Below are 23,815 nucleotides of genomic sequence, written 5' to 3'. Positions count from 1 at the left end.
TTACCCTCCATCCAACACCTAAATCCATGGTAATTTTGTTTACACTTTCTCGTTTGTCCAGTCTGTTTAAGGCATCTAGTTTCATTTTCATTGTCACATTAGTTTGCTTTCTTTTCTTTTCGAACGACATTTTCGCTTCACATAATATCAAAAGTCCCCAAAAATATGTTAACACTTATACGCCTGGATGTGAACTGAGGAATGATGACCGCAATGAATTGATGAAAGTTTAGTTTGCAATAAGATGCGGTCAAAAAACTTCAAACAAATTTTGTAACGTTTCGCAATAATAGAAAGGAACATAAGCTGGCGGCCAGCTGCTATCTGACTTTCTTTGTATCCTCAAAAGAAGCAAACAACGTTGCCAAGTATTACAACGTATCTTGAAATTTGTTAGGCAGCTCTAAGGATTAATCGCACAATGCAAAAATTACAGAAAAAGAATACACAAATCTTTGAACAGAACAGGAAAGACATTCACATAAATAATAATTATATGTACTGCATGTAATATTTGCTCTGTTTGGCCTAGAGATATCTTATAGTTTCTAAAATGTTGTCAAGTTATACGGAATGTCAGGATATTGGAGTCAAGTTTGTGAGACTCCACTGTACCAGACACTTGTTCAATTTTTTAACCCTTTAAAATGTTCTACACCAAAAGCTGTTATCTTGAGTTTCCTTTCGGTTCTGAATGGCAGCACTATTTTATGAATTGTCAATATTTTGCAGATATGAAATTAATATACCTCATTCAAAGGTATCATATTTAAATACTCATAAATTCTATTGAAGGGGAAGGGGATTCAAAATCTTCAAATATATGATGTACGCATGCTGAACATTATATATATTTACTGCCATATGCTAGGAATGAATAAAAGTATTTTAGTTTATTTTTATACTTTGCTCACTCCAGCCAAGTTTTCATGCATTTCTGTTTAATTAAAATTTTAATTTCAATTAAAATTTTAATTTAATCGATGAGTTTTTCTTGGGAAAAAGGTGTCATCAATTTCAAAACTGCCGTCTGGCATCAAAACATGCACAGTTATAAAAGTTAAATGTGGCATGTTAGCTGTGAAAGAGACCTGTCAATTTACATTTTTCAAAATACTAGAATGCAGAGAAAATGAAACAAGGTGATAAATGGCTAATTTTGCCACAGGAGGGTTTTGATAAGATCACACAAAAAGGAAGCTCACTCACTAACATTGGAAACAGACGTGCACTTTAGGTTTTCACCTGGTAGTGAAATGGAAAATTTGCTGATTTTAAAGCATGCTTTTATACTTTAGGGGATCATCTTTGTTAATTTCAGGTGAGAGACTAGTGAACACAAGAGAAATTGTTTCCCTGAGTAAGGATATTAGTAGGTGGTTTTCAAAAGAAGACTTCACAGTTGGTGAAAATATGGAAAATATTCCCAAGGTCAGTTTTAGACACAAAACATTTACCTTTGGAAGGAAAATATCCACTTGTTCCACAGGGCCTGACAATCAGGGAAAAAAGGGGGACTTTGTGGTATGTTTGACCTTTACTGAAGAGATGTCATTCCTGAGCAAAATTATGTATTACCGTAATTTCCAGAAGAAATGTTGCGGCGTTTTATGTTTAAAACTTAAATTTTCAGCGGGTGCGGCATTTAGGTGCACTAAAAATAAAATATTGCTTAATGATGGCCATTGTACATAGACTGGTGCTGTTCCCACACAAAAGACCACTCAGTTGCTTTTCGTGAACGTTATTTTGTTTACATTCTTTCCCTTGAATGGACCTACATGCCTTATTCACCCTACATGGGATCTCAGAACAATAACATTCTTCTCCCTTTCAAATCAACATCCTCATCAGTTTGAATAGTCTCTCTCCTCTGCCATTCAATGAATCTTCCAGACCCATCCTCTTCCCACCCCTGCCTTTTCTGAAATTTTTTTCAAAGGTGGACTCGACTCCACCTGCCTCACAATAAAGAACTCTGACCTATTTCCCCTTCAGCATGAATCGATTTTTCTTGGCATTCACCAGATACAGATCCCATCAGTTTGGGTACAAGTACTTGTTGGATAGTTTTTAAGTAAGAAGGGAGCGGAAATGTTTTGAAAATGGCACCTAAACGGCACAGAAGCTATACTACTGGTTTTAAGCTTAATGTAATTTCACGTGCTGAACAAATTGGAAATAGAGAAGCAGCTCGAGTGTTTGAAGTGAACGAGAGATGTATTCGACGTTGGAGAACTGAAAGAGAACTTCTTAATAATATGACACAACAGAAACGAGCCAAAAGAAGTGGTACTTACTATAAGGTGTCCAAATCTAGAGGACGACCTTGTAAATTGGATAAAGGAGTAACGAGGAAAGGGAATGGCAATTTTGACTTTAAAAATTCGCTTACAAGCAAAATTTGAGCAAAACAAATGAACATAAATGATTTTAAATGAGGACCTTGCTGGTGTAGCAGATTTATGAAAAGAAAAAATATTTTTGCGTGTACTAGAACAACAGTCAAGCAACAATTACAAATGGATTGGCAGGATAAAAAGGCATCTTTTCTAAAATATGTGACAGATATTATTGACAAAAAAAAACTTCTTCGGTCACAGCTAATAAATATGGATGTAACGCCATATTTATTAGCTGTGACCGAAGAAGCTTTTGACTCTCCTGCAAACAGAACTGTTGATGAAACTGGTGCAAAAACTGTATTTGTGCTTACGACAGGGAATGAAAGAACGTCATTTACATGCGTGTTAGTTTGTGCCGCAAACAGTGACAAGCTAAAGCCGATGAACATTTTTAAATGAAAGACTATTTCAAAGGGAGATTTTCCTAATGACGTAATTATTTGTGCAAATGAGAATGGCTGGATGTGAGAAACAATCATGCACGAGTGGCTACAAAAAGTTTGGCAGTGTCGTAAGGGATCTTTTTTCCAACCAAAAGGTTTATTGATAATGGATTCCATGCGCGCTCATTTACTTGAGTCAGTGAAAACCAGACGTAAAAAATTATCTACGACCGTAGCAATAATTCCCGGTGGTTTGACAAAAATCTTACAACCATTAGATTTGTCAGGTAATAAATCCTTCAAAGCTGAAGTCCGAAAGCGGTGGGAGTGTTGGATGAGTGAAGGATTGCATACGTATACCAAAAACGGTAAAATGCGTAGAGCATCTTATGAAGAAGTTGCAAAGTGGGTAGGAAATGCGTGGAAATCAGTAAAAACATCGTCAATAATAGCAGGGTTAAAAGAAGCTGAAATTATATCCTTAGATAAAGAGATTGTAAACCAAGAGGATGAATGTGACGATCTGAAAGACTTGGACTTAAATCAGGATTTATTAAATCTTTTTAATTCAGATAGTGAAGAATCAGATTTTGATGGCTTCATATGATGTATAGTTTGCTGTAATTCCTTTTGTACGTAAAATTTAAAATTTCCTTTTGTCATCCAAATTTAACATTTTGTTGCTGCAATATTTTTTATAATATAGTCTGAGTATTACAAATATGGACTTCTTTAGTGGGTAAATGTAAGTATATACGTGAACATAAATAATATTTTCAACATTTCTTACCTTTATTTTTGAGTTATGGTTTCATTTCATGCATTTTTCTTAACTGATATGTCATATATCAGGACTTATGTTGAGATTTTGCATCTACACGACCCACGATTATGTCATGTGCAATTTAATCTATCGCAGCATTTACGCTAATGCGGCGTTTCTGTGCAATTTAAATTTTTTCCTGCCATTTTTCTCGAGTGTCACGTTAAGGCTGATGCGGCCTTTCTTCTGGAAATTACGGTACTTTCTTATTTATCGAAAATTTAAAAACAGTCCTTTAGGTGGGACTGAGGGTCTGAAAATCAAAATAAGAGATCTGAGGTGTATCAAGTAATAAAATTGTTTAACAGTTTTTCTTAATGAACAAAATGATATATTACATATATATTTACAAAAAATAAAAAAGAAGCCCTATAACAGAAAGTGGCAAAAATTAAAAACAAAACTGGCAGCTGCATTTGGGGGGGGGGGGACCTTACATGGGCCATGGTATAAAATATATTCCGGCTCTCAAAATTCAAGATTTTTTTTAAATGTTCTTAGTGTCCATAAGTTACCATTCATGCATAATTTTACCACAATTCTTTTATATACCCTCTCAGAAAGGTTAAACGTATGACTGCATCAAAACTAGCTTTCAAAGATTGCTCCACTCTAAATAGAAAAATGGAATTAATGACTGCTTACCTTCCTAAGATGTCATTGAATCTGCTATCAAGGACTATTTGATACTTATCAAGATACTCGAAGAGTTCTTCTGTACCCAATACTTTGACAATTCTTACTAACTATAAGAAGAAAAGTATATGATAGGATCAACTTGCAAGGAAATTTAATAAAAAACAATATATGCATCTGCTTTAATGTAAAGAACACAAAAATAGCATCACCACAAGAATCCTAAATTATACATTATAATGCAGCAGAAAAATAAAACATTCTTAATTTTTGATGCCAAGTTATCAATTTTCTTGATAGATGGCAGCCAGGTGATGGACACTGCGGACACCTGGTGGCTGCCAGAAGTAAGCAAATGTATGTCCCTCATCCTCCATTACCTAGCAACAATACCTCTCACATGACCCCCAAATATGCCCTAATGGGAGGTAATTGAGAAATTTGAATACATTTACACTGCTACAGTTGAGTACAGTTGGTATAAAGGTTCTGCTAATAACACAATAAACCTGTATATGCATTGTACATGCATTAAACACACACATAAAACATAGTTCGTTGTACACTACTGAAACAAGCATACTAATATACGAGTTGCACATAGTCTGCACATGTGAGTTTATTATACTCAGTCTCTGAGCAAATAGTAGCATTATTATTTCCCATAATTAATGAAATCTTACTAGTCAAATGTAAAATTATAAAACTATTCTGTCATTTCTTTAGATGGTTTGTGAATTCAACATTTCATTTTATACAACAATAAGTATGCCTATACTCAAATAAAATACCCATTTCTTTTCCCTCTAAAATAAATCTGATTTTTAAAACAACAACTGAAAGGAAATTTCAATTTCATTAAAAACTGTATATATTCACATACTTTCTATTCATATTCACCATTAAATATGTTCACTACATTAAGTTTGTTTTCATTCAGTAACATGACAAATTATTTTGCCACAATATGTAATTTTAGCCTGATAATCTGCCATTCTCTGTCGCAAGTAAGCTTAATTATTAGACTTTTGTTACATCGAAACTTTATTTGAATGAATAATGAATACAGTAAAAATAGTACACCTATTCATATTTGCATTTTAATCTGTTAAGTTCTTTATTTAAACCTTCATTTCAAAAGTAACATACATTGCTTTATTTTCCTTCTCAATTTTCAGGGGGTTAAATTAGCAGAGCAAATTGTAGAGAATATGCAAAGAAATATGGTTATACAATGAATAAAAATGTTTTGGTCTGTATTAAAAATAAAATTCAAATACGGAAACAACAACTAAATTCAATTTGCACGCAAATGAAAAGATAACTGACATTATAACTATAACCACTATGTGACAGCTTCAGTTATTTAATTTAAACAAAAGTACGTGGGGATTATCTGCTTAGGCCCCTTCCCAGTTTTCAATGATAATGCCTCAAAGGATGTAACCTGAGGATCATTCTTCCCCTAATAACAATCTCCTCAGAAGACTCAGTTTGAGAAATTTTGTGTGGCCACATTCCACAAATATTATTAAAATCAAAAACATTTTTACTTTTTCCAAGATTTAAACCTGGACCAATGGCATGCATATAAAAATGTTAAATAAATCTTTTCTTAAAATAAAATAACATATTAACTTGGAACTCTTTGAAGATAAAATTAATAATATAAATTACAAAGCACCTTTCTATGTATTTCATATACCAGTTTGGCCTTTATGACATTCTTAAGCAAATAATATTTTCATAGAAACTTTGGTATTTTTTTGTCAGTGCTAGAATGTACATAACTGTTGTGGGTGCAAATCCAGTATTTTATGTTATAATTTTCCGTTTTGAAGTAATATGCAAAACAAGTATAGCCCAGTGTGCTTATGTATGAATTTAGATCTGTAAAGTGTTTAGTCATTAAAAGCCACTTCCTAAGATAAATTCAAGAGTCCAATAGATATGTATAATATAGCAATGGATTTACCTAGTGTTCCATTTTTGGAACACCACATAACTATAAAATGGGTTGAAAATTAATTTTTGGTCTTTAAATTCTTGTTTTTTTATATTTTTTTTTAGCTAACATAACATTAATTTCATGCATATTTTCCAAAAATTTAAACCTCCTGCATGCATGGGTTAAGGAGAATGCAAACAAAATTCATCTTAAAAGCAATTTAGCATTACTTCTTTCAATTTTCAAACACCACATTAAATACTCAAATACATTACTAATACCCCCCCTGTATAGTGATCTTTAATCAAAAGCTAAAAATTTTATGGTTTAATTTTTTTTTTTTTTTTTTTAAATAAATAAATAAATCACACTAAAGGTACCAACATGAATCAAACTACCTTTCTCTAAGTACAACTAAATAATCCAAACTGACAATTAAACTGATAAAAATAATGTACAACTTTCCCAATGTCGAATACCACTTTAAGATATGAAACAAGTGTTTCTTAAATGAACAACAATATTTAAATCACATTACTTGCCACTTATGTCTATATGCACTTTGAATAAAATGAAAAACACCTAGAAAAAAGAGATTTATACACTTAATATGATAGAAGACCATAATTTAGATATTTAAGCAACTTCAGTCTTATTTGAAATGGAATGCACGAAAAAATTTCCGATAAATAAGAATGATATAAATAAATAAGCTGTAGGTTTCAAATGCCTAAATTAGCTTGTGCATTCACCAAATTTTTACCTTCCCGCTTTTAAATAAATACCACATTCATGATGCTGATGGATTACTAATTAACTAATCACCATATAATTCCTAATAACAAGAATTATAATTCTTAAGCATGGCATAGCATTTAACCATAGCTATTTACACAGGCAAGATGCTTCACAATCTTAAGAAAATGGTCCATTTTCTACATAAAAGGGAATCCACAAAAAGATGTACACAGCCCAAACACAAGTACATAGGTGAGATGGCAAAACAAGTAGTTAATTATGGAAAAACATTCAAGAGCTATCAATAGTTATTAAGAAAATAATTATTAATGAACTACGAGATAGGGAGTGATTGTAGCATCATTACAAAAAATCATTACTGGCTGAAGAAATGGCTGCAGGTTATTCAATTTTTCGGATTTTCAATTTGCTCTATATCAGCGGTTCTCAACCTTTTGACTAACGCATACCATCTAAAGAAAAACTGAAAACTTAGTTACCACCACTACAAAGTACTACTACCACCACCACTCTTGAACAAAGCTTGAACAGCACAAACTTACGAGTGATAGAGAAAAAACTCAATCAGGGTGTTGGGGTTTTAATTTTTGAATTTAGTAGGTAAAAAATACTTTGCTTCTTTGCGTATCACCTATTTTTCTCTTGCATACAACCAATGGTATGTGTATCACCAGTTGAGAATCCCTGATTTATATCTTTCCTATATAATATTTAATATTATTTAATATTAATTATTAAATATTTCTTATTTAATAATAATAAGTGTTCACACAAATTATTAAAAGGAGTAAAATTTGTTTAATTATAGGGCAAGAAAAACACTAAAGCATGTTCTGTACCTTATGAAACATTTTGAAAAAAATCATCCACACATTCCAATGCTCAGAGATTTTTACCTCAATTCCTAGTGTTCACCAAAATTGCCCTTACCTTATTTATTCGCTGTATCAAAATTCAATCTGATAATATAAGCTCACATGTAAATTCTGCATCTATTTTTTTTTTTTTTTCATTTTGTAATCATGAATGTATGGGATATTTTTACAAGTAAAACATACAAGACATTTACTTAGGCATATCTTGATTATCAAATTACAGCTTTTTAACTCACATACACACACAAAGAAAGATTATAGAAGGGGGAAAAAACTCTAATGAAAAATCAGTATGGATTCAAAGCTGGAATTCATCTTAACATGTTGTAAACTCACTTTTTTCCTTGCTAAACAAATCTTTTTCACAAACCATTATCTGATCTGCTTCTATACGTAGTATACTTTTTTTTAACCCTCTCAGCGTTATGGCCGGAAAATTCTGCATAGAAGGCTGCCTTCTATATTCATTATATATGAAAATTTCTGCTAGTTTTTAATGTATCTGATTTCAGTTTGGATGTTATTGGAAGAAAAGGAATCAAGATACAAAATGAGAGAGTCATTTTTTAATTACAGTCAAGAAAATACCACTTATTTATGACATTTTGAGGAACTCTGATATTTCAGGGCTAAACCCGTAGAGGGTTAATGGATCTGGAATTGTTATCACTTTATATACTATGTGTGCTTTATAAGCATGAATAAAGTACACATGTGAGAGTGACAGCACCAAAGTGGGAAAAAAAAAACAAACATTATACATTGTTTCAGAGTTACCTGATCATAGTTATCATGGCCATGGAAAAATGGTTCCTTTCTGAAAATCATACTAGCTAACATGCATCCTAAACTCCACATGTCCAAGGAATAATCATACATCTGAAATTTTAAAATTAATTCTATAATTACAGACATTTAAAAAAACATGAATTCTAAAGACTTTATTCACATTGCAAGCAAATTCATTTATCATAACAGACAAAAGAAGGGAAGAGAAGAAAACGCACAGACTACAATCATAATGAAATACTATTTAATTTACTTTGAAAACACTGGTCAGCATAAATTTTGATGTTTTAATAATGATGAAGTGTTTCCTGGCAGACAATTAAAAACTGTTAATATTTTCAATATTTCTTCAAAAATAATTTGACATGTATTGACAAATCTAAGACAAATACCACTATAATTATAATGACTGATTGACACTAATTTTTCAACAGCTATCTATCCCACGCTGCTCAGTACTAGTACATGTGCCGTAATATGAATAAGTTTTCTTTTTATGTCTTTCATAATAGCATTTTATGAAAATTAGCTTCTTTTAAAACACGGAAATGAATTTGATATACATGAATCTCTGGAGTTCTTAAATTCTGCTGTCCAGAGCCTCAGTAAATTTTAATAATTTTGCCACCCAAATATGGCTCTGGTTTTGTAAGAACTGTATCATGCTACAACAAATATATACAAGCTTTAATTAAGCTTTTTTTAAATGCATATGTTTTTAACTTTATTATTATCATTTCAGTATTATATTTGGGACTCCAAGACAATGGGCTACTCAAAGTAAGTCAAATCTGATGAAAGCTTTCAGACTTTTCACAAACAAGCTAAATACCTATTAGAATTCTATGAGGGGGAAGATCCACATCACCATTATGACTACTATTTCTGCATAACAAATAATGGTTACAGCTAACCCCTCCCCCCAAAAAAGGTGCCACATTCATATACAGATTTAAGAAATACATAATGCAACCCATAAGGAAAATTCTCATGTTTCTCAGAAACCAAATGTAGATTCAGTTGATTTAAAAAAAATGTTTATATGTCTGAAACATATATTACAACTACATTATTTATAAAATATATAAGCTAAGTGCTTTAATACAACACACTAGTACAACTTTTAATTAAAACTCATCAGACATATTTACTAATTTTACTAATTTTAAGCATAAGAAGGTCTAAAAAGGTTATTCCAAATACATGTATTTATGGAAGAGCAAATATATGACTGATTTAGACTAATAAAACAATACTTTCCTGAGAGATTTTTAAATCGCCTCAAACATTTCCTCATTTCTTTACAAAATCAAGTAAATTCGGGAGCTCTTCATACGCAAAAACAAATTTTTCTTATAAATAAAATTAACCGAGAAGGAAGGAAAAAAAAAAAGTTCTCCATCATTTTTACAGCTTTATGAAAAAAGAAAAGTATGTAAAGCATGTATGAAGCAAACACTCTTTGTTTTAACATAAAATTCTCAAATGGTAATCTTTTAAAAATGTATACAGCTAGTCAAAACATAAATATTTTTCTTAGCTCTAGTGCCCATCAATTCCATATTAATTGCTAAAAAAACAGTGCAGATAAATTCTACATTTTTGTAAATAAAAATAGCAAGCACTTTAAAAGACCGAGTAGGGCATAAAAGAAAACATGCATCTTAACATCCACGTTCTTCTTATCAAAATAGCATTAACTAAATTATAGGCATTGAATTTCTTTAATATAATGAAAAAAAAAATATAAAATTTAGCACATTTAATAATTTTATACATAAAATAAAATAGATCCTTTCAGAAATTATCAATCATTAATGGTAAAATATTTACCTGGTAATCCACCAAAAGTTCAGGTCCCTTGAAATAACGAGAAGCCACTCTGACATTGTATTCTTGGCCTGGATGGTAAAATTCAGCCAACCCCCAATCAATCAAACGTAACTATAATAAATATTTAATACTTCACTCTGCATGTGAAAACTGCAGTACAGCCTACCTAAACTAACTTCTGAAGTTTTCTGTGCAAAACCATTTAAGACAGCAAATAAACTATAAATTTACCTTCCGATTCTCATGGTCAATCATTACGTTGTGTGGTTTGACATCTCTATGCATAATTCCCATACTATGGCTGTAATCTAATGCCTAGAAATATATGGGGGAAAATATTTTATGCGTATATAGGCACATAAAGACAAAACAAAAAAATAACCCATGATATGAAAATATCCTCTCTTCTGATACCCAAGTTTTAAAACATGCCCCAGCTTGATTTATTTATACAAAAAACTGGAAGTTCCTGCATTTTTTATAATCAACTCTGACTACTACAGAAGACATCTACATGAATGACACCGCATTTTATTTGCTTGTAGCACCACAGGTAAGCATTAATATAAAACTAATAAAATAATGGTAATCACAGATATATTGTCAGCAAATGCTTTTAATAAGCTAAAAAGAAATCTCTAATTTTTTAAACAATCTAATAATTGAAAAAATGTGATTAAAACTTATAACAATTTATATTGAATATAGTTAACCAAACAATTCATACCTTTAGCAACTCATATAAATAAAACCTAATGTCATAGTCCGTGAGGGTTTGATACAATTGCTGAAAAAAGGAGGAAAAAAGTAATGCTTTAGTTATAAAACTAAAATCATAAAAACAGTAAAACTATTTTCTTTTAGGATTCTATACTATTTTACTTCATAAAATATAAATAATTTATTTAAATGAATTTTTCTGTAATGCAAAATAAAAGATTCAAATAAACCTCTTAGATTTTTATTGCACTCAATAGTATTAAGGACTAAATTCAATCTGGATTCAGAAGTGTGGAGACATAATAAAATTAAATATTTTTAATGAAAATAAGCTAAAATAAAATTAAATAAATTAGATTAAAAAATTAAATTAAGTCCAGACTACATAAATTATTAAGAATAGTTATGCTAATTGTATACTAACATAGCTAACTATACAGTTATTGTTAGATAAACTTTAATATAAATTTGTACACACCTAATACTGAAGCAAACATTTTTAATTAATCATGCAGCTAAAATTTCAAAACATGGTGTATCTTTAAGGCACAATCCTATCTTTAATGCACAATCCTTACGATTATAAAACTAAGAATGCATATATTTTTATATTACTCTAATTAAAAAATAAACTTCATTTTCTAAAACAACATATCATTACAATATTTACCTTGAAATCTGTATTGTTGACATGCTCAAATATTAATGCTGGTGTCCGTGACTGAAATTACAATAGACATTAGACTTTAGTTTTACAGAAGAATAGCATATAAAGGCATAGAAATACATAGAACTTTGAAACACTTACAACAAAATCTTTCACAACTGCTTGAAGTGCAATAATATTAGGTCCACCTCTAAGATTCTCTAAAATTTTGATTTCTCTTTTTATCTTCTTTTTCTTTACAGGCTGTTGATAAAAAATGGGTTGATATGGGGAAAAATGTTTTGAATATCCGATTCACTTAAAATTTGCATAAAAAATTATTCTTCTTGATAAATATTTCTTTAACAAGCAACATAATATTCCAAGCAATAAGTTATAAGAATGATAAAGTTTAGTTATGCCTAGTATAGGAAAGGAACAGAAAATTCAAAAGGGATTAATCTTTTCTGAGACAGAAGTAAAAATTATAAGAAACAAGAATGTACAAAAGTTTGAAATAAAAATATTAGCTACTTCTACATCATGCCATACAAATGCATGGACTCAATAAAATCTTTTGTTACAAAAACAAGTGGAACTTGGTTTGCAAAGAGCTACTATGGGGTTTAAAAAAAAAAAAAAAAAGGAAGGAAGGAAAAATCTACTGGACAAAGGACAGAAGCATAAAATCCATTATTTATACAAATTTTTAAAAAATCAATTAAATTCTAAAATCTTAATCTGAATGTTATTTTCTTACTAGCCTAATAAACTTAACAGAAAAAAATTCAATGAAATATCACATCAGTATGAATGTGAATTTTATTACGCTTTTTACAAGATTTTTTTTGGGAGGGGATTACGTAATTGAACATGTTACTGTAAAAATAATAAAACATTTACTTTCAAAATACATTACAAATTTAACAGCTCCCACATGTGCAACTGACATTTTTTCTAGCCCCTTCTCTTTAAGGAAATAACATTGATGCATTTATGGGGATTCTAAAGGGGATAAACTTAACTAACAGCAATTTAACTTATTTGAATATAGCAGTTTTAAAATTTTCACAATATAATGTAAAATAATTTCACTAAAAAATTACATATAATTAAACTGTTACAATTGATTAGATATTTAAAAATTATAAAAATAAAATAAGTTACATTATGCTATTACAGTAGTTCTGAAATATTTACATTTTTAAAATAATATAAATATTGATTAATATGAAATAAATAATATAATTATTTAATATGAAATAAATAATAATTATAAGAATTTCCCCCCTATTTGTTATGGCCAGTTTTTTTCCAGTATAGAAGTTTTCTAATGCTGCCGAGAATACACCATTTGAAAAATCTTCCTTTCCAGTGATGCTATGCGATACAGTACAAAGTCTGAGATCCGGCCTCGTCGGGAATTTGACGATTCCGGATTTGGGATTTTTCCAGATATTGGATCATCAATTTAAATCTAGTAAGATGGCATGCAGAAATTATACAACTAAAAATATGAAATCGTGATTTATGAAATACAGAGCATTTATGTTCTAAAGGGTATGGAAATTTACACACAAAAAGGCTTAATATTTATTTTACTTTATTAACCATGTCTTTCAATGTAAGTTGTTTAAATAGCTTCGTCTTTTTGTGCTACTCTTCTTTAATTCTATAAACAAACAATTTCTTTTTCAGTTATAAAGTTCCACTGTTCACGTCCTGTAATTACTGTGTCGAGAATTCCGACTAACTTGTCAATCGAAATTTTTTTGTTTTCAATAAACTTTCAATAAACTCACTTTCTTCACTATCGTTAGCGGTATTTTCTGGATCTAGAATCACAATGCAATGAAAGACTTCTGCTATACCATCCTTATTTACCGTATTTTTCGCCGTATAAGACGCACCGGCATATAAGACGCACCCAATTTTAAAGGAGGCAAATCTAGAAAAAAAAGATTATGAACCAAATTCTGTAGTAAAATATTTTATATCAACTGTATAAAGTTAACAGCAGTTTAAGAAAAATTTTATGTCAACCATGTAACATACTAAGAGCTATCTTTAATCTCTTCATAAATCTATAGCACCACGATGGTGATCCGGTGAAATCCTGAATGCCTTTCTCCACAGCTATGCGCTTGGCCTCATAGATTATCATCTTTGTTGAGACAGAAAGTCCATTTTGCCTGTGACGTGTGATCCACCCCTTTACTTCTACCGCTAACTCTGGCCACTTTGCAGTTGGTCCACGCAAGGTGTGCTTGCTTTTATCCAACTTTTGGAGCTGATCCTCCTGTTTCCTCCACTCTCTTATCATTTTCTCAGTTGGAGGTGGCCCAAAGTGTCTCTCCGCTGCTCTGTTTCCATGCTCCTTAGCAAATTTTATTACTTCCAGCTTGAAAGCAACTTTATATGCGAGTCTCTTCTGCTTCGACATCTTGATGGGGTGGTATGAAATATGATATATTTCATTCAGATATACCATACTACATATATCACAGCTCACAGCTATCCGCGCCTCCGCTTGCTCCCGCACTGCGATTGGCTGAGCGAAGAGACGCGTGCCTTCACCCACTCCCGCGCTGGCTTATGAGACTCTAAAAAGTGCACAAAGCCAGCGCGGGAGCGAGCGAAGGCACGCGCCTCTTCGCTCAGCCAATCGCAGCGTGAGGCAGAGACCATCCAAAAACAGTGCGAGGCTTCCTGGTCTCAGACAGCGCCAAGAGGTGGAAGGGAACGGAGTGTATTCCTGCGGTAAGGTATGTATGCAGAGGTGGAGGGGCAGCGGAGGGCCATGGTGGGCTTTTGTATTTGCCGTATAAGACGCAGGCACTTTCCCCCCTGATTTTGGGGAGAAAAAGTGCGTCTTATATGGCGAAAAATACGGTAATTACTGCATCTCCACATTTCTTTACAAAATCCAATAACTAGAAAATTTCACCTTTAGTTTGTGATATTTGAAAAACCTTCAAATTTGCGGCTTTCATCTTCTTCATCCTTACCATGAAATATGGTAGCTGTCCATAAATTATGAAAAGCAACCTTTAAAGTATCTGGAGACACATCTATCATAAATATGCGATGCTCTACACAGCAGACATTTTGCTAAAATATTTCAAAAATTCTTGCCATGGTTCAAGAAATTTAACATGGACTTTAAAAATGCTACTTTATATTTGGATTTCAACGCATGCACTATTCCAATATACATAGGTTGAATGACGGGCGTAAAATTTGGAGGAAAGAATTAATAGGGATACATTAACTTTCACTAAAACTTTAAGTGAAGTATGAGCCAAACAGTTGTCTACAGTCAGGACTATTTTTGAGTCATCAGGTAAACTAACCGAATTCAAATGTTGCCAAGCCTTGTTTATAAAATGATTTTCAAACCAATCATTTCATTAACGCTTGTGTCACCATGCTGTTTTATTTGCACGATATAACGGGAAAAATCATTACTCCTTTAAATGTTCGAGGTCATGTATGTTTTCCAATAACGTAAAGTTTGCACGTGTGCATTCCTGCAGCATGTGTGCACACTAAAATGGTTAGTCTCGCTTTGGAATCTATGACACCAGTTATGGCCTTTTCTGTAGAGTGAAGGTATTTCGCGGTCCATATTCCCAGAAAAGACCAGTTTCATCAGTGTTGTAAATTTGTTCTGAAGATAATTGTTCACTTGTAATGGGTTCAAAGAATTCATCTGCAAATAGTTCAGCAGCTTCAGTATCAGCTGAGGCTTTTTCACCTGAAATTTTTAATTGCCTTATACTATGACAATTTTTAAATTTGATTAACCAACCTTTTAAATATGTGCACTCAGTTTTAAGTTAATTTCTTCAGGAAATATTTTGGCTTTGAGCCATTAGCATTGGACTTGCAATGACATGCCGTTGCTGCGATGCTGTCTGACCCATTCAAATCATCACTTTGTCATGATCGTCACTTTTAGCATAACCAACAATTTTCAGTTATTCATTGCGAGTGGGGTGTCAGAAACCTAAAAAAATTCAAAAAGTTCATTTTTCTTTTTTCTGATGTCATATGCAGTTGACTTTGCAATGCCATACTCCTCGCTTTTGAGATGGATATGCCTTTATCAATTTTTTGCAGCAATTCCACTTTTTGTTTAATGGACATCGAAACAAGCTTTCGCCTTTATAGATCCTTTGGCAGCTCCAGAATTGGAAACTCTTTTCAACATAATCGAAAATTTAAGCTTAGTTTTTATAAGATTGCCGTAATAATAACAGTCTGCAAAAATTAATAAGCTGGATCAAACTAAAAGATCAGGGACAGCACAGTCCACTTCATTAACTGAAATGCCTTAGAATCAGTAAAGATAATTTGAGCCTAACTTAATAGTGTCTGTTATACATTATTGGCTGTGTATCACAAGATTGGCGATGAAATAAAAGTTGTTCCACTAAATTTTGTGTTGCTTCTATAGCATACTGAATTGTATTAATTTGTAATTAAGATTTGCATTATCTCTTATTCAGGCGATAATAATTGTATCGCCTGAATTGTATTAATTTACTTTATTTCTTATACCTATGTCTATTTCTTGCACATGCTTGAGACTAATCCGAGTTCAAAATAAATAAACTCCCATATATACTTAAGGCTTATCTAGGGCAGGCGCTCGATACTGCCTGATGCAGTCTCTGCGAGTCCTAAATCCTGCTACAAAGTGCCTTCCTAAATTCTAAATTTTCGCCACCTCTAAATTAGGATCCCATTGCTTTCCCTAAATTATAAAAAAATCGCCATCCCTTAATATTTCAACTCAGTGCTTCTGCAAATTCCAAAAATGTTCTTCCCAAATTTTGCCATCTGATGTGGCCATGCAGCTACGGTTCTGGGTTTATGTGAATAACAAATCAGTTATTCTTTATTTAAATAGTAGTAAATGTAATCTTTTGGCCTAAAAGTTTCATTAACAAAATCTATTTTTAGCATATGAAAAGAAATTTTTGTTAGAATTTTCCTCCTCAACATTTCTTAGTGCATTTAACTTAAATCTATAATCGCCAAGCATAATACTAACATAAAAGGTTGCGGTACTCGTTATTCAATTACTAATATAACAAAAAAATTGTTTAGACATCAACTTGAGTCATTACTCAAGTTGTCCTGTGTTTATAAACATGTGGTGATGAAAGCAAAATAGTATAATAAGTAAGGATCTGCCAAGCAGGCATCAGGGATATAAAATATTAGTAGGTGTAAAATCAACGATGTTTCTATTTAGAATGTTTCAGTTTGAGACCAAGCAAATATGCAGCTACGGAGTCAAATTACTGAACACACAAATTTATGCTAAAATGACCGTTTCTTCAATAACGAGGTATTTTATTTAGTGCTGAAGTGAAATTAAGAATTGGTACTCGCCGCATGTTTTAATATGGATGGAAAAACCAAATGTGCGCGTAAAGCATACCAAAAAAAAAAAAAAAAAAAAAAAAAAAATTGTGGCTTTGAGGTCCGGAATTTACACTGGTGTGCAAAACTTAAGCAACAGGTGTTCCTTTTGCCATAACTCCACGAGAAATTAGCTGAGAGACATGAAATTCAGAAATGAATTTTGTGTTTAAACGATGCAAATTCATGTTCATTTTGTGTTTAAACGATGATGAAAGCATAGTTGCACGGAAATGAATACAATGCATATAGTATGGAATCGGACAAAAACAGGCTTTATTGAACTCATAGTGTCGTTACACATGACTGTCTGTACAAGGAAGACCAACAAACACATGTTACTTAGTATGGGATATGCCCTCCCCTTACTGCGGTGGTTGCTTCGCTCCCTCTTTCTATACTCAGCACCAGATTGTCCAACAGATCATGAGGTAAGAGTTCCCATTCCTCAATCAGCATCTATTTCAGTTGTTGGTTGTTCCCCGGAGGATGTAATCGTGCCGCAAGACGTCTCCCCAAAGCATCCCACACATGCTCTATGGGATTTAAATCAGAGGAGTACGCTGGCCAAGCCATTCGAGTGATAGCTTCACTTTCCAGTAGTTTCCGAACAGCAGGAGTTCGGTGTGGCCGTGCACTGTCATTCATAAAAACAAAGTCTGCTCCAAAGGTCCCTCAGAACAGATGCACATGGGAAAGGATCACCTGCTGATAACAGCGATCTCCGGTTACAGAACCTCTGTCGAAAACAGGCAGCTCTGTCCTCCACTGCAGCATAATGCCTCTCCAGATGAGAACTCCAGGACCGCCGTAACGGTCTCTTTTCGTGATGTTACTGGGATGAAATTGTGTCCCGACCTCTCTCCAAATCAACCGGTGTTGAGAATCACTTGTGGCACTAAAACGATTCTCATCCATAAGGAGGACACGACTCCAGTGATGAGATGTCTAGTTTTTGTGCTCCTTGCACCTCTCTAAACAGTGACGCTGATGGCTAACTTTAAAAGGAATGCAGCGTTCAGGACGGCGGGCGAATAGGCCACCTCTATGAAGGTGTCCAAACACAGTAAACCGCGACACCTGTCGCCCCGTTGTTGTACACAGTTACTGAGCTGTGGCGCTTGCTGACTAGTTTTGGGTTCTTTTCGCCTGCAGGACAATATATCGGCCATCCACTGCAGTTGTTTTCCTGGAACAGCCACCACCAACCTTTCTAACTGCTGTACCTATGGTTTGGAATGCTTCCCAAGGGCGCAAAACGACACTTTTGTTGATTCCGTACCCTTCAGCTACACAGGTCACACTATGCCCTCCTCCAGCTTTCCGATCATTCTTCCACGTGTGGAATCATCGAGGTGATTTCTTCTAGCCATATTTCACGAAAGAACTCACTTGCACTTGCAGCAAATGTCTTTAATTGCGATCCCGTCTTTCCTTTTATTCTAGTGTCAAGTTAAGCGCGCCGACCGAACGAGTTTTGCTTTTTGCTCACATCACCTGTGACGTTTTGTTCCTGACATTTGCGTACGCATGACCTTTCTACTGAATTGTGTGTTCAGTGTACTGATCACAAGAACTTCTTTTCTGCAATTTCATGGCTATTTAATTAAAATTTATATTGTTGCTTAAAATTTGCACACCAGTGTAGATTACTCCAGATATTGGACACCTGGATTTCAGACTTTGTACCGTATATTAAATCTTATATGGCAGAAATGATGACTGTGTAATGCGGCTGAAATGAAAGTTCTGCAGGATTGGACAACTTCTTCTTTGCTTTCGAACTCATGTATTCAAAATTATGAAACAGGTTACTATATGCAAGAACAAACAAATAAAATCTGAAAGTTTTCAGATTTTATATTATGCCTAAAGGGGTATATGGACATTTTTTTCACGGGGAATTCAAAACATTATTTGAAAAGTGCTAAAGACATTCAATGCAAAATACCATTACATAATGCAACGTCTTTGTATTGCTACGCTACCAACATAATACTAGCAAGAAATGTTAAAAAACAGTGTGCATTAAATATCCATGCTTGAATGCGCACGCGATATTAATGTTAATGAAATGCTTTGAAATCATCCAGTTTTTTTTGTTAATCAAACATTCATTACAGTTATTAATAAAACCAATTTCAAATTTGGGCTTCCAGATACCCATATTCGAGTGAAGGGTTACATTATTCAAAATTTGATGTCTCTAGGTATCGTTCTCTTTTCACAATGAGAGAAACATAAATACATTCAGGCAGATTCTTCACATTTATTTAATTTCTTTAAATATAATGCAAGGCTCTAATATTTGGTGGCAACAATTTGAAACTGAAACACCGTTTATAGTGAACCAAAGAAAAATGCTAAAATGAAATTAATAGCCCTTGGGTTGAAAATGTTCTGTTTTTACAGATACCAATTAACTGGTTATCATAAATTAAGGAAAAATTACAAAAGTCACGATTACTGGAAAAGTTACATGTAGAATTTTATGAAACTTACCCACAATATACAACATATAGTAAGGCATCAAATAACATAAAAATAAATTACCAGACAATTATGATAGTATAGAAATTAGCATATGTATAAAACAGGGTTCGTACACATTTCCTTACATGAAAATTAAGGACCAGGTTGGGATTGTTCTAATTTTGGCAAATATTTTCAGAATCCCCCCCCCTTTTTTTTCCTCGAGCACCTTCATCATCACTTTCGCCTCTTAAAGAACTTCCGGCTTCACGCTTTCATCACTATGCCTAATTTTATATATTATATTCATTTCAATGCCTAAATTTATGGATACCACCTGTTTCGAAAGACTGAGTAAATAGCCAATCAGACACCCAATACTTTCGTCCTAGGGTAGCTAAGTGTTTTTTATCGTTTGCTACGCAAATCCGCCAACAGATTGTTAAGAGCCGTGTAATTTTAATTCCATATTCATGAGAAATCGCAATTCACACTTAGAATGGCAATCATTAGAAATGATAAGAAATGTCAAATGAGAAAAATTAAGGACTGTTTATTCATTTTGACCAAAATTAAGGACTTTTAAGGACCGTATGAGCCCTGAACAAATCGAAGGTGTCAGTTTGCAGTAGGAAAAGTAACTTCAATATGGAATATGGTCGTCTCTAGAAGCAATACAGCACATACAGCAATGCGTGATGCTTTCAATTATGCGGTCTATCAGTTCCATAGGAAGCGAGAGCAATTGCTCTTGCAAAGCAGTTGCAAGCGCGGCAAGGGTCTGAGGGGGCGGATTGAGAGCAGCTAGACATCTCTCTAAAGCATCCCAAACGTGCTCGATAGGATTCAAGTCCGGGGATCGAGCTGGCCACTCCATGCGCATAATTGTTTCCTGTTGATTATAATCATCTACGATGCGAGCCCTGTGTGGTCTTGAGTTATCGTCCTGCAACAGGAAAGCATCACCTATTGCCCCGGCACATAAGCATCCAGGATGTAATGTCCGTAAACCGGAGCATTCACGATTTCCGTTGGAAAGACATGGAGGTCTGTGCATCCACCCAAAGAGATGCCACCCTAAACACAGACACTGCCTCTTCTGTATTCATCTCTTTAACGGATGTTTGACAGATGATAACAGGTTCCAGGTTCTCTCCATATCAAATAACGCCTACTATCGCTTCCTAGACTAAACCTGGACTCATCCATACAGAGAAAAGCCCTCCACTGATCAGGCGTCCAGTGGACGTGTTGTTGTGCTTACTGCAAACGGTCCCTCCTATGGTGTGACGTGAGCGGCACGCAAATGGCTGGTCGTCTTGCACACAGACCACCTTCGTGCAGCCTTCTACACACAGTTGACATTGACACCAACCTTCCAGTGGCTGCAGCAAGGGAGGATCTAAGAAGAGTTGGAGTAGCGGTTCTATTCCTGTGTGCACATACAAAAGATAGAAATTGTTATGTCAAATATTGGTCATCGGCGCTCATCATAGTAGTTGGCCGTCCTTGGCTTACTAGATGCTGAGTCTGTGGCTTGAAATCGCCTCCAAAGTCTATGAACCACAGAAGGATGCACATTTAGCCATCTGGCCACTTCTGTTTGACTTTATCCTGCCTCTATTCTCCCAATGGCTTTCCATCCTAGTTCTTCAGGCAAATGATGCCTGGAGGTCATTGTTACGAATTGGCTATCTCACATTTCTGATGTCACTTTCACGGTAAAATATTTGGGTTTGATCTCAAACATGCTCCTCGCAGATGACGTATCCCGAGTGCAGCGCCACTAATTTGCATATTGTAGTTTTACTCAGCTACTCTTACTTGGCAACATATTCAAATTTTACACGGTTTGGCTTATTTTTGAGGGAGTTATCGCTATTTTTGTGATTTTTCCTTAATTTATGATAACCAGTGTATTATGGATTTCTTTAACAATTTCTATCTTTTGTAACAGATGTGACAAATCTAGTTATGAAAAATGGCAAATTTGAAGTCAAAATGTTTTTGGCCAATAAGTACACCAACATTCCATTTGTTATCCAATTCCATTTGTAACCAAATTTGGAATTTATTTGGGAGTAGAGGTACCATTTGAAGCTCGCAGCGTTGGAAGAGAAATTTGGGGAACAATTTCATTAATGACTCTTGACCAATTTCAGAGGCCATATATCAGTTTCATTTGAATTAAACCAATGATAGTTACCATTCTTATGTGTAAAGAATTTCTGAAGTAGTACTTTCATTTTTTGATTTTTTTGTGAATATTCTTAAATACTAAATCTCAATATGGAAAAGGTTAAAACTAAAAAAGAGGTCATTGAACATATACCTTTACTTCCTAGTACGAAATAAAAAGGAAGCATTGTAATCGCAAAAAAATTTCGGGTATCGTATTTCAACGAAAATATCCATTTTCAGTGCTATTGAATGCAATTTAACGATTTTTTTGCTTGACATCTGTACACAAAGACAGAATAAAGGACTCTTTTCCCCCTAAAAAATTATAAAACTTATTTAAAATGAATTCTAAAGGGAGTTTTCCGTGGCGCCCTTGCGTATGTGTGTATCTCGCATAACTCAAAAACGAGTAGCATCAAAACGTTGAAATTTTGTGTATAGGATTGCTATAACATGCAGATGTGCACCTTGCAGTTTCCATTGTGGAAGAAACTTGCTAACCTTTGCATTTTTGAGATATAATGATATATCTCAAAAATGAGATTCAAATTTCAATAAGAATTTTAGAATATTTCATGTATATCAAATAAGCACAGACCAAAAATAATATTGCACAATACTTTTAAAAATTACAAAACTACATATACTGAAACAGTAAAAATGAGCCACTATCTCAACCACAGATGCTGACTGCCATTGTTACTGGCAAAATATGAAATTCAGCATTCTAAAGAATACCTACTCATTTTAGGGAAAGTATAAAATGATTAATATTTCACACATTTTTTAGGCATTAATGGCACTCCTAATATTTTTTCTTAATTTTTTCTAATATGACTATAAATTATTCATTTTCATGGACCCTACATTTGATGTTAACCTGTACGTTAAATTATTGTAATTACCACAGTTACTAATGTTTCACAGATACGAATGTACAAACAAAAAGAAACAAAATGAAAGTTAATCTGATAACTTCAAAAATTTCACAATTGAAAAACCATTACAATTTAAATTAATTCTGTTAAAAAATATTATGAAATGTAGTTAAGATTATTTTCATACAGTTTAATAGAAACAACACATATTTATTGATCAAAACTTTCATAAAACTTAACCTTACATTGAGGTTATAAAAAAAATATGCAATAAAAAAGAATAAAACAATAATCTATCAATATTCCTCTAAATTTAGATGTTTTATATCAGCCAGATGCTTTAAAGGTTTAAATGAAAATACAAATATATGTATAAATAATCTAGATCACATATAAACGAAAATTCAAAATGTACATACTTTTAATATCTTAACAACACATTTTTCATTATTTGTAATGTTAATGGCTTCAAAGACTTCACTGTATTTTCCCCTTCCCAATTTTCTAACAAGCTGATAATCATCTTGATTTCTGAAAGATAAAATTTTAATATTACTAAAAGGTTTTTTTTAAAAAAATAGCATGACACAAAATGATTTTTTTTTTTTAATATAGACAATAAAATGATTTAAATATGAAGCAAATAAAATTTCAATCACTTGAGCTAAAAATTGTAAAATAACAACAGTCAAAAAGAAAATATATTTTAATGTTTAAAACCAGGGTTGTGGAGTCGGTAGAGAAAATGACCGACTCCCTGGAATTTTAAAAACTCTAACTCCCTCATATATACATACAGTCAGAAGTTTTTAATCCGGACTCATCGGGACTTCAGAGATTCCGGATTATCGGTTTTTCCAGATTATAGATCATCAGTTTAAATCTGGTAAGATGGCATGCAGAAATTATAAAATTAAAAGTATGAAACCATAATTTATGAAATAAAGAGCAATTATTATCTAAAGGGTATCAAAATTTACAAAAAACAAAAAGCTTTATATTTATTTGTTTACTTTATTAAACATTTTTTTCAA

The 23,815-nt window shown here is 33.0% G+C and overlaps 1 protein-coding gene across 5 annotated transcripts in view; it reads right to left on the bottom strand.

Moving 5' to 3' along the window:
- The window catches only part of CkIIalpha (casein kinase II subunit alpha), a 117,902-nt gene that overhangs the window by 26,389 nt on the left and 67,698 nt on the right, over positions 1-23,815 (bottom strand). For 4 of the 5 annotated variants that reach the window (XM_085815084.1, XM_085815086.1, XM_085815085.1 and 1 more), the window contains 8 exons: positions 23,201-23,312; positions 11,980-12,081; positions 11,842-11,892; positions 11,179-11,238; positions 10,683-10,766; positions 10,452-10,562; positions 8,607-8,708; positions 4,257-4,357 (listed from right to left, as the gene is read on the bottom strand). In XM_085815084.1, the coding sequence (XP_085671210.1) occupies positions 4,257-4,357; positions 8,607-8,708; positions 10,452-10,562; positions 10,683-10,766; positions 11,179-11,238; positions 11,842-11,892; positions 11,980-12,081; positions 23,201-23,312 (723 nt within the window). The remainder of the gene's footprint in view (positions 1-4,256; positions 4,358-8,606; positions 8,709-10,451; positions 10,563-10,682; positions 10,767-11,178; positions 11,239-11,841; positions 11,893-11,979; positions 12,082-23,200; positions 23,313-23,815) is intronic. The other variant, XM_085815087.1, reaches the window with a different exon arrangement.

This window comes from Stegodyphus dumicola, chromosome 4 (assembly GCF_044657685.1).
Source record: "Stegodyphus dumicola isolate Sdum_Otavi_A_Nest chromosome 4, ASM4465768v1".
Lineage (NCBI taxonomy): Eukaryota > Metazoa > Arthropoda > Arachnida > Araneae > Eresidae > Stegodyphus > Stegodyphus dumicola.
The sequence above is the reverse complement of the archived record's forward strand: the minus strand, read 5'-3'. Positions and strand labels throughout refer to the sequence as shown.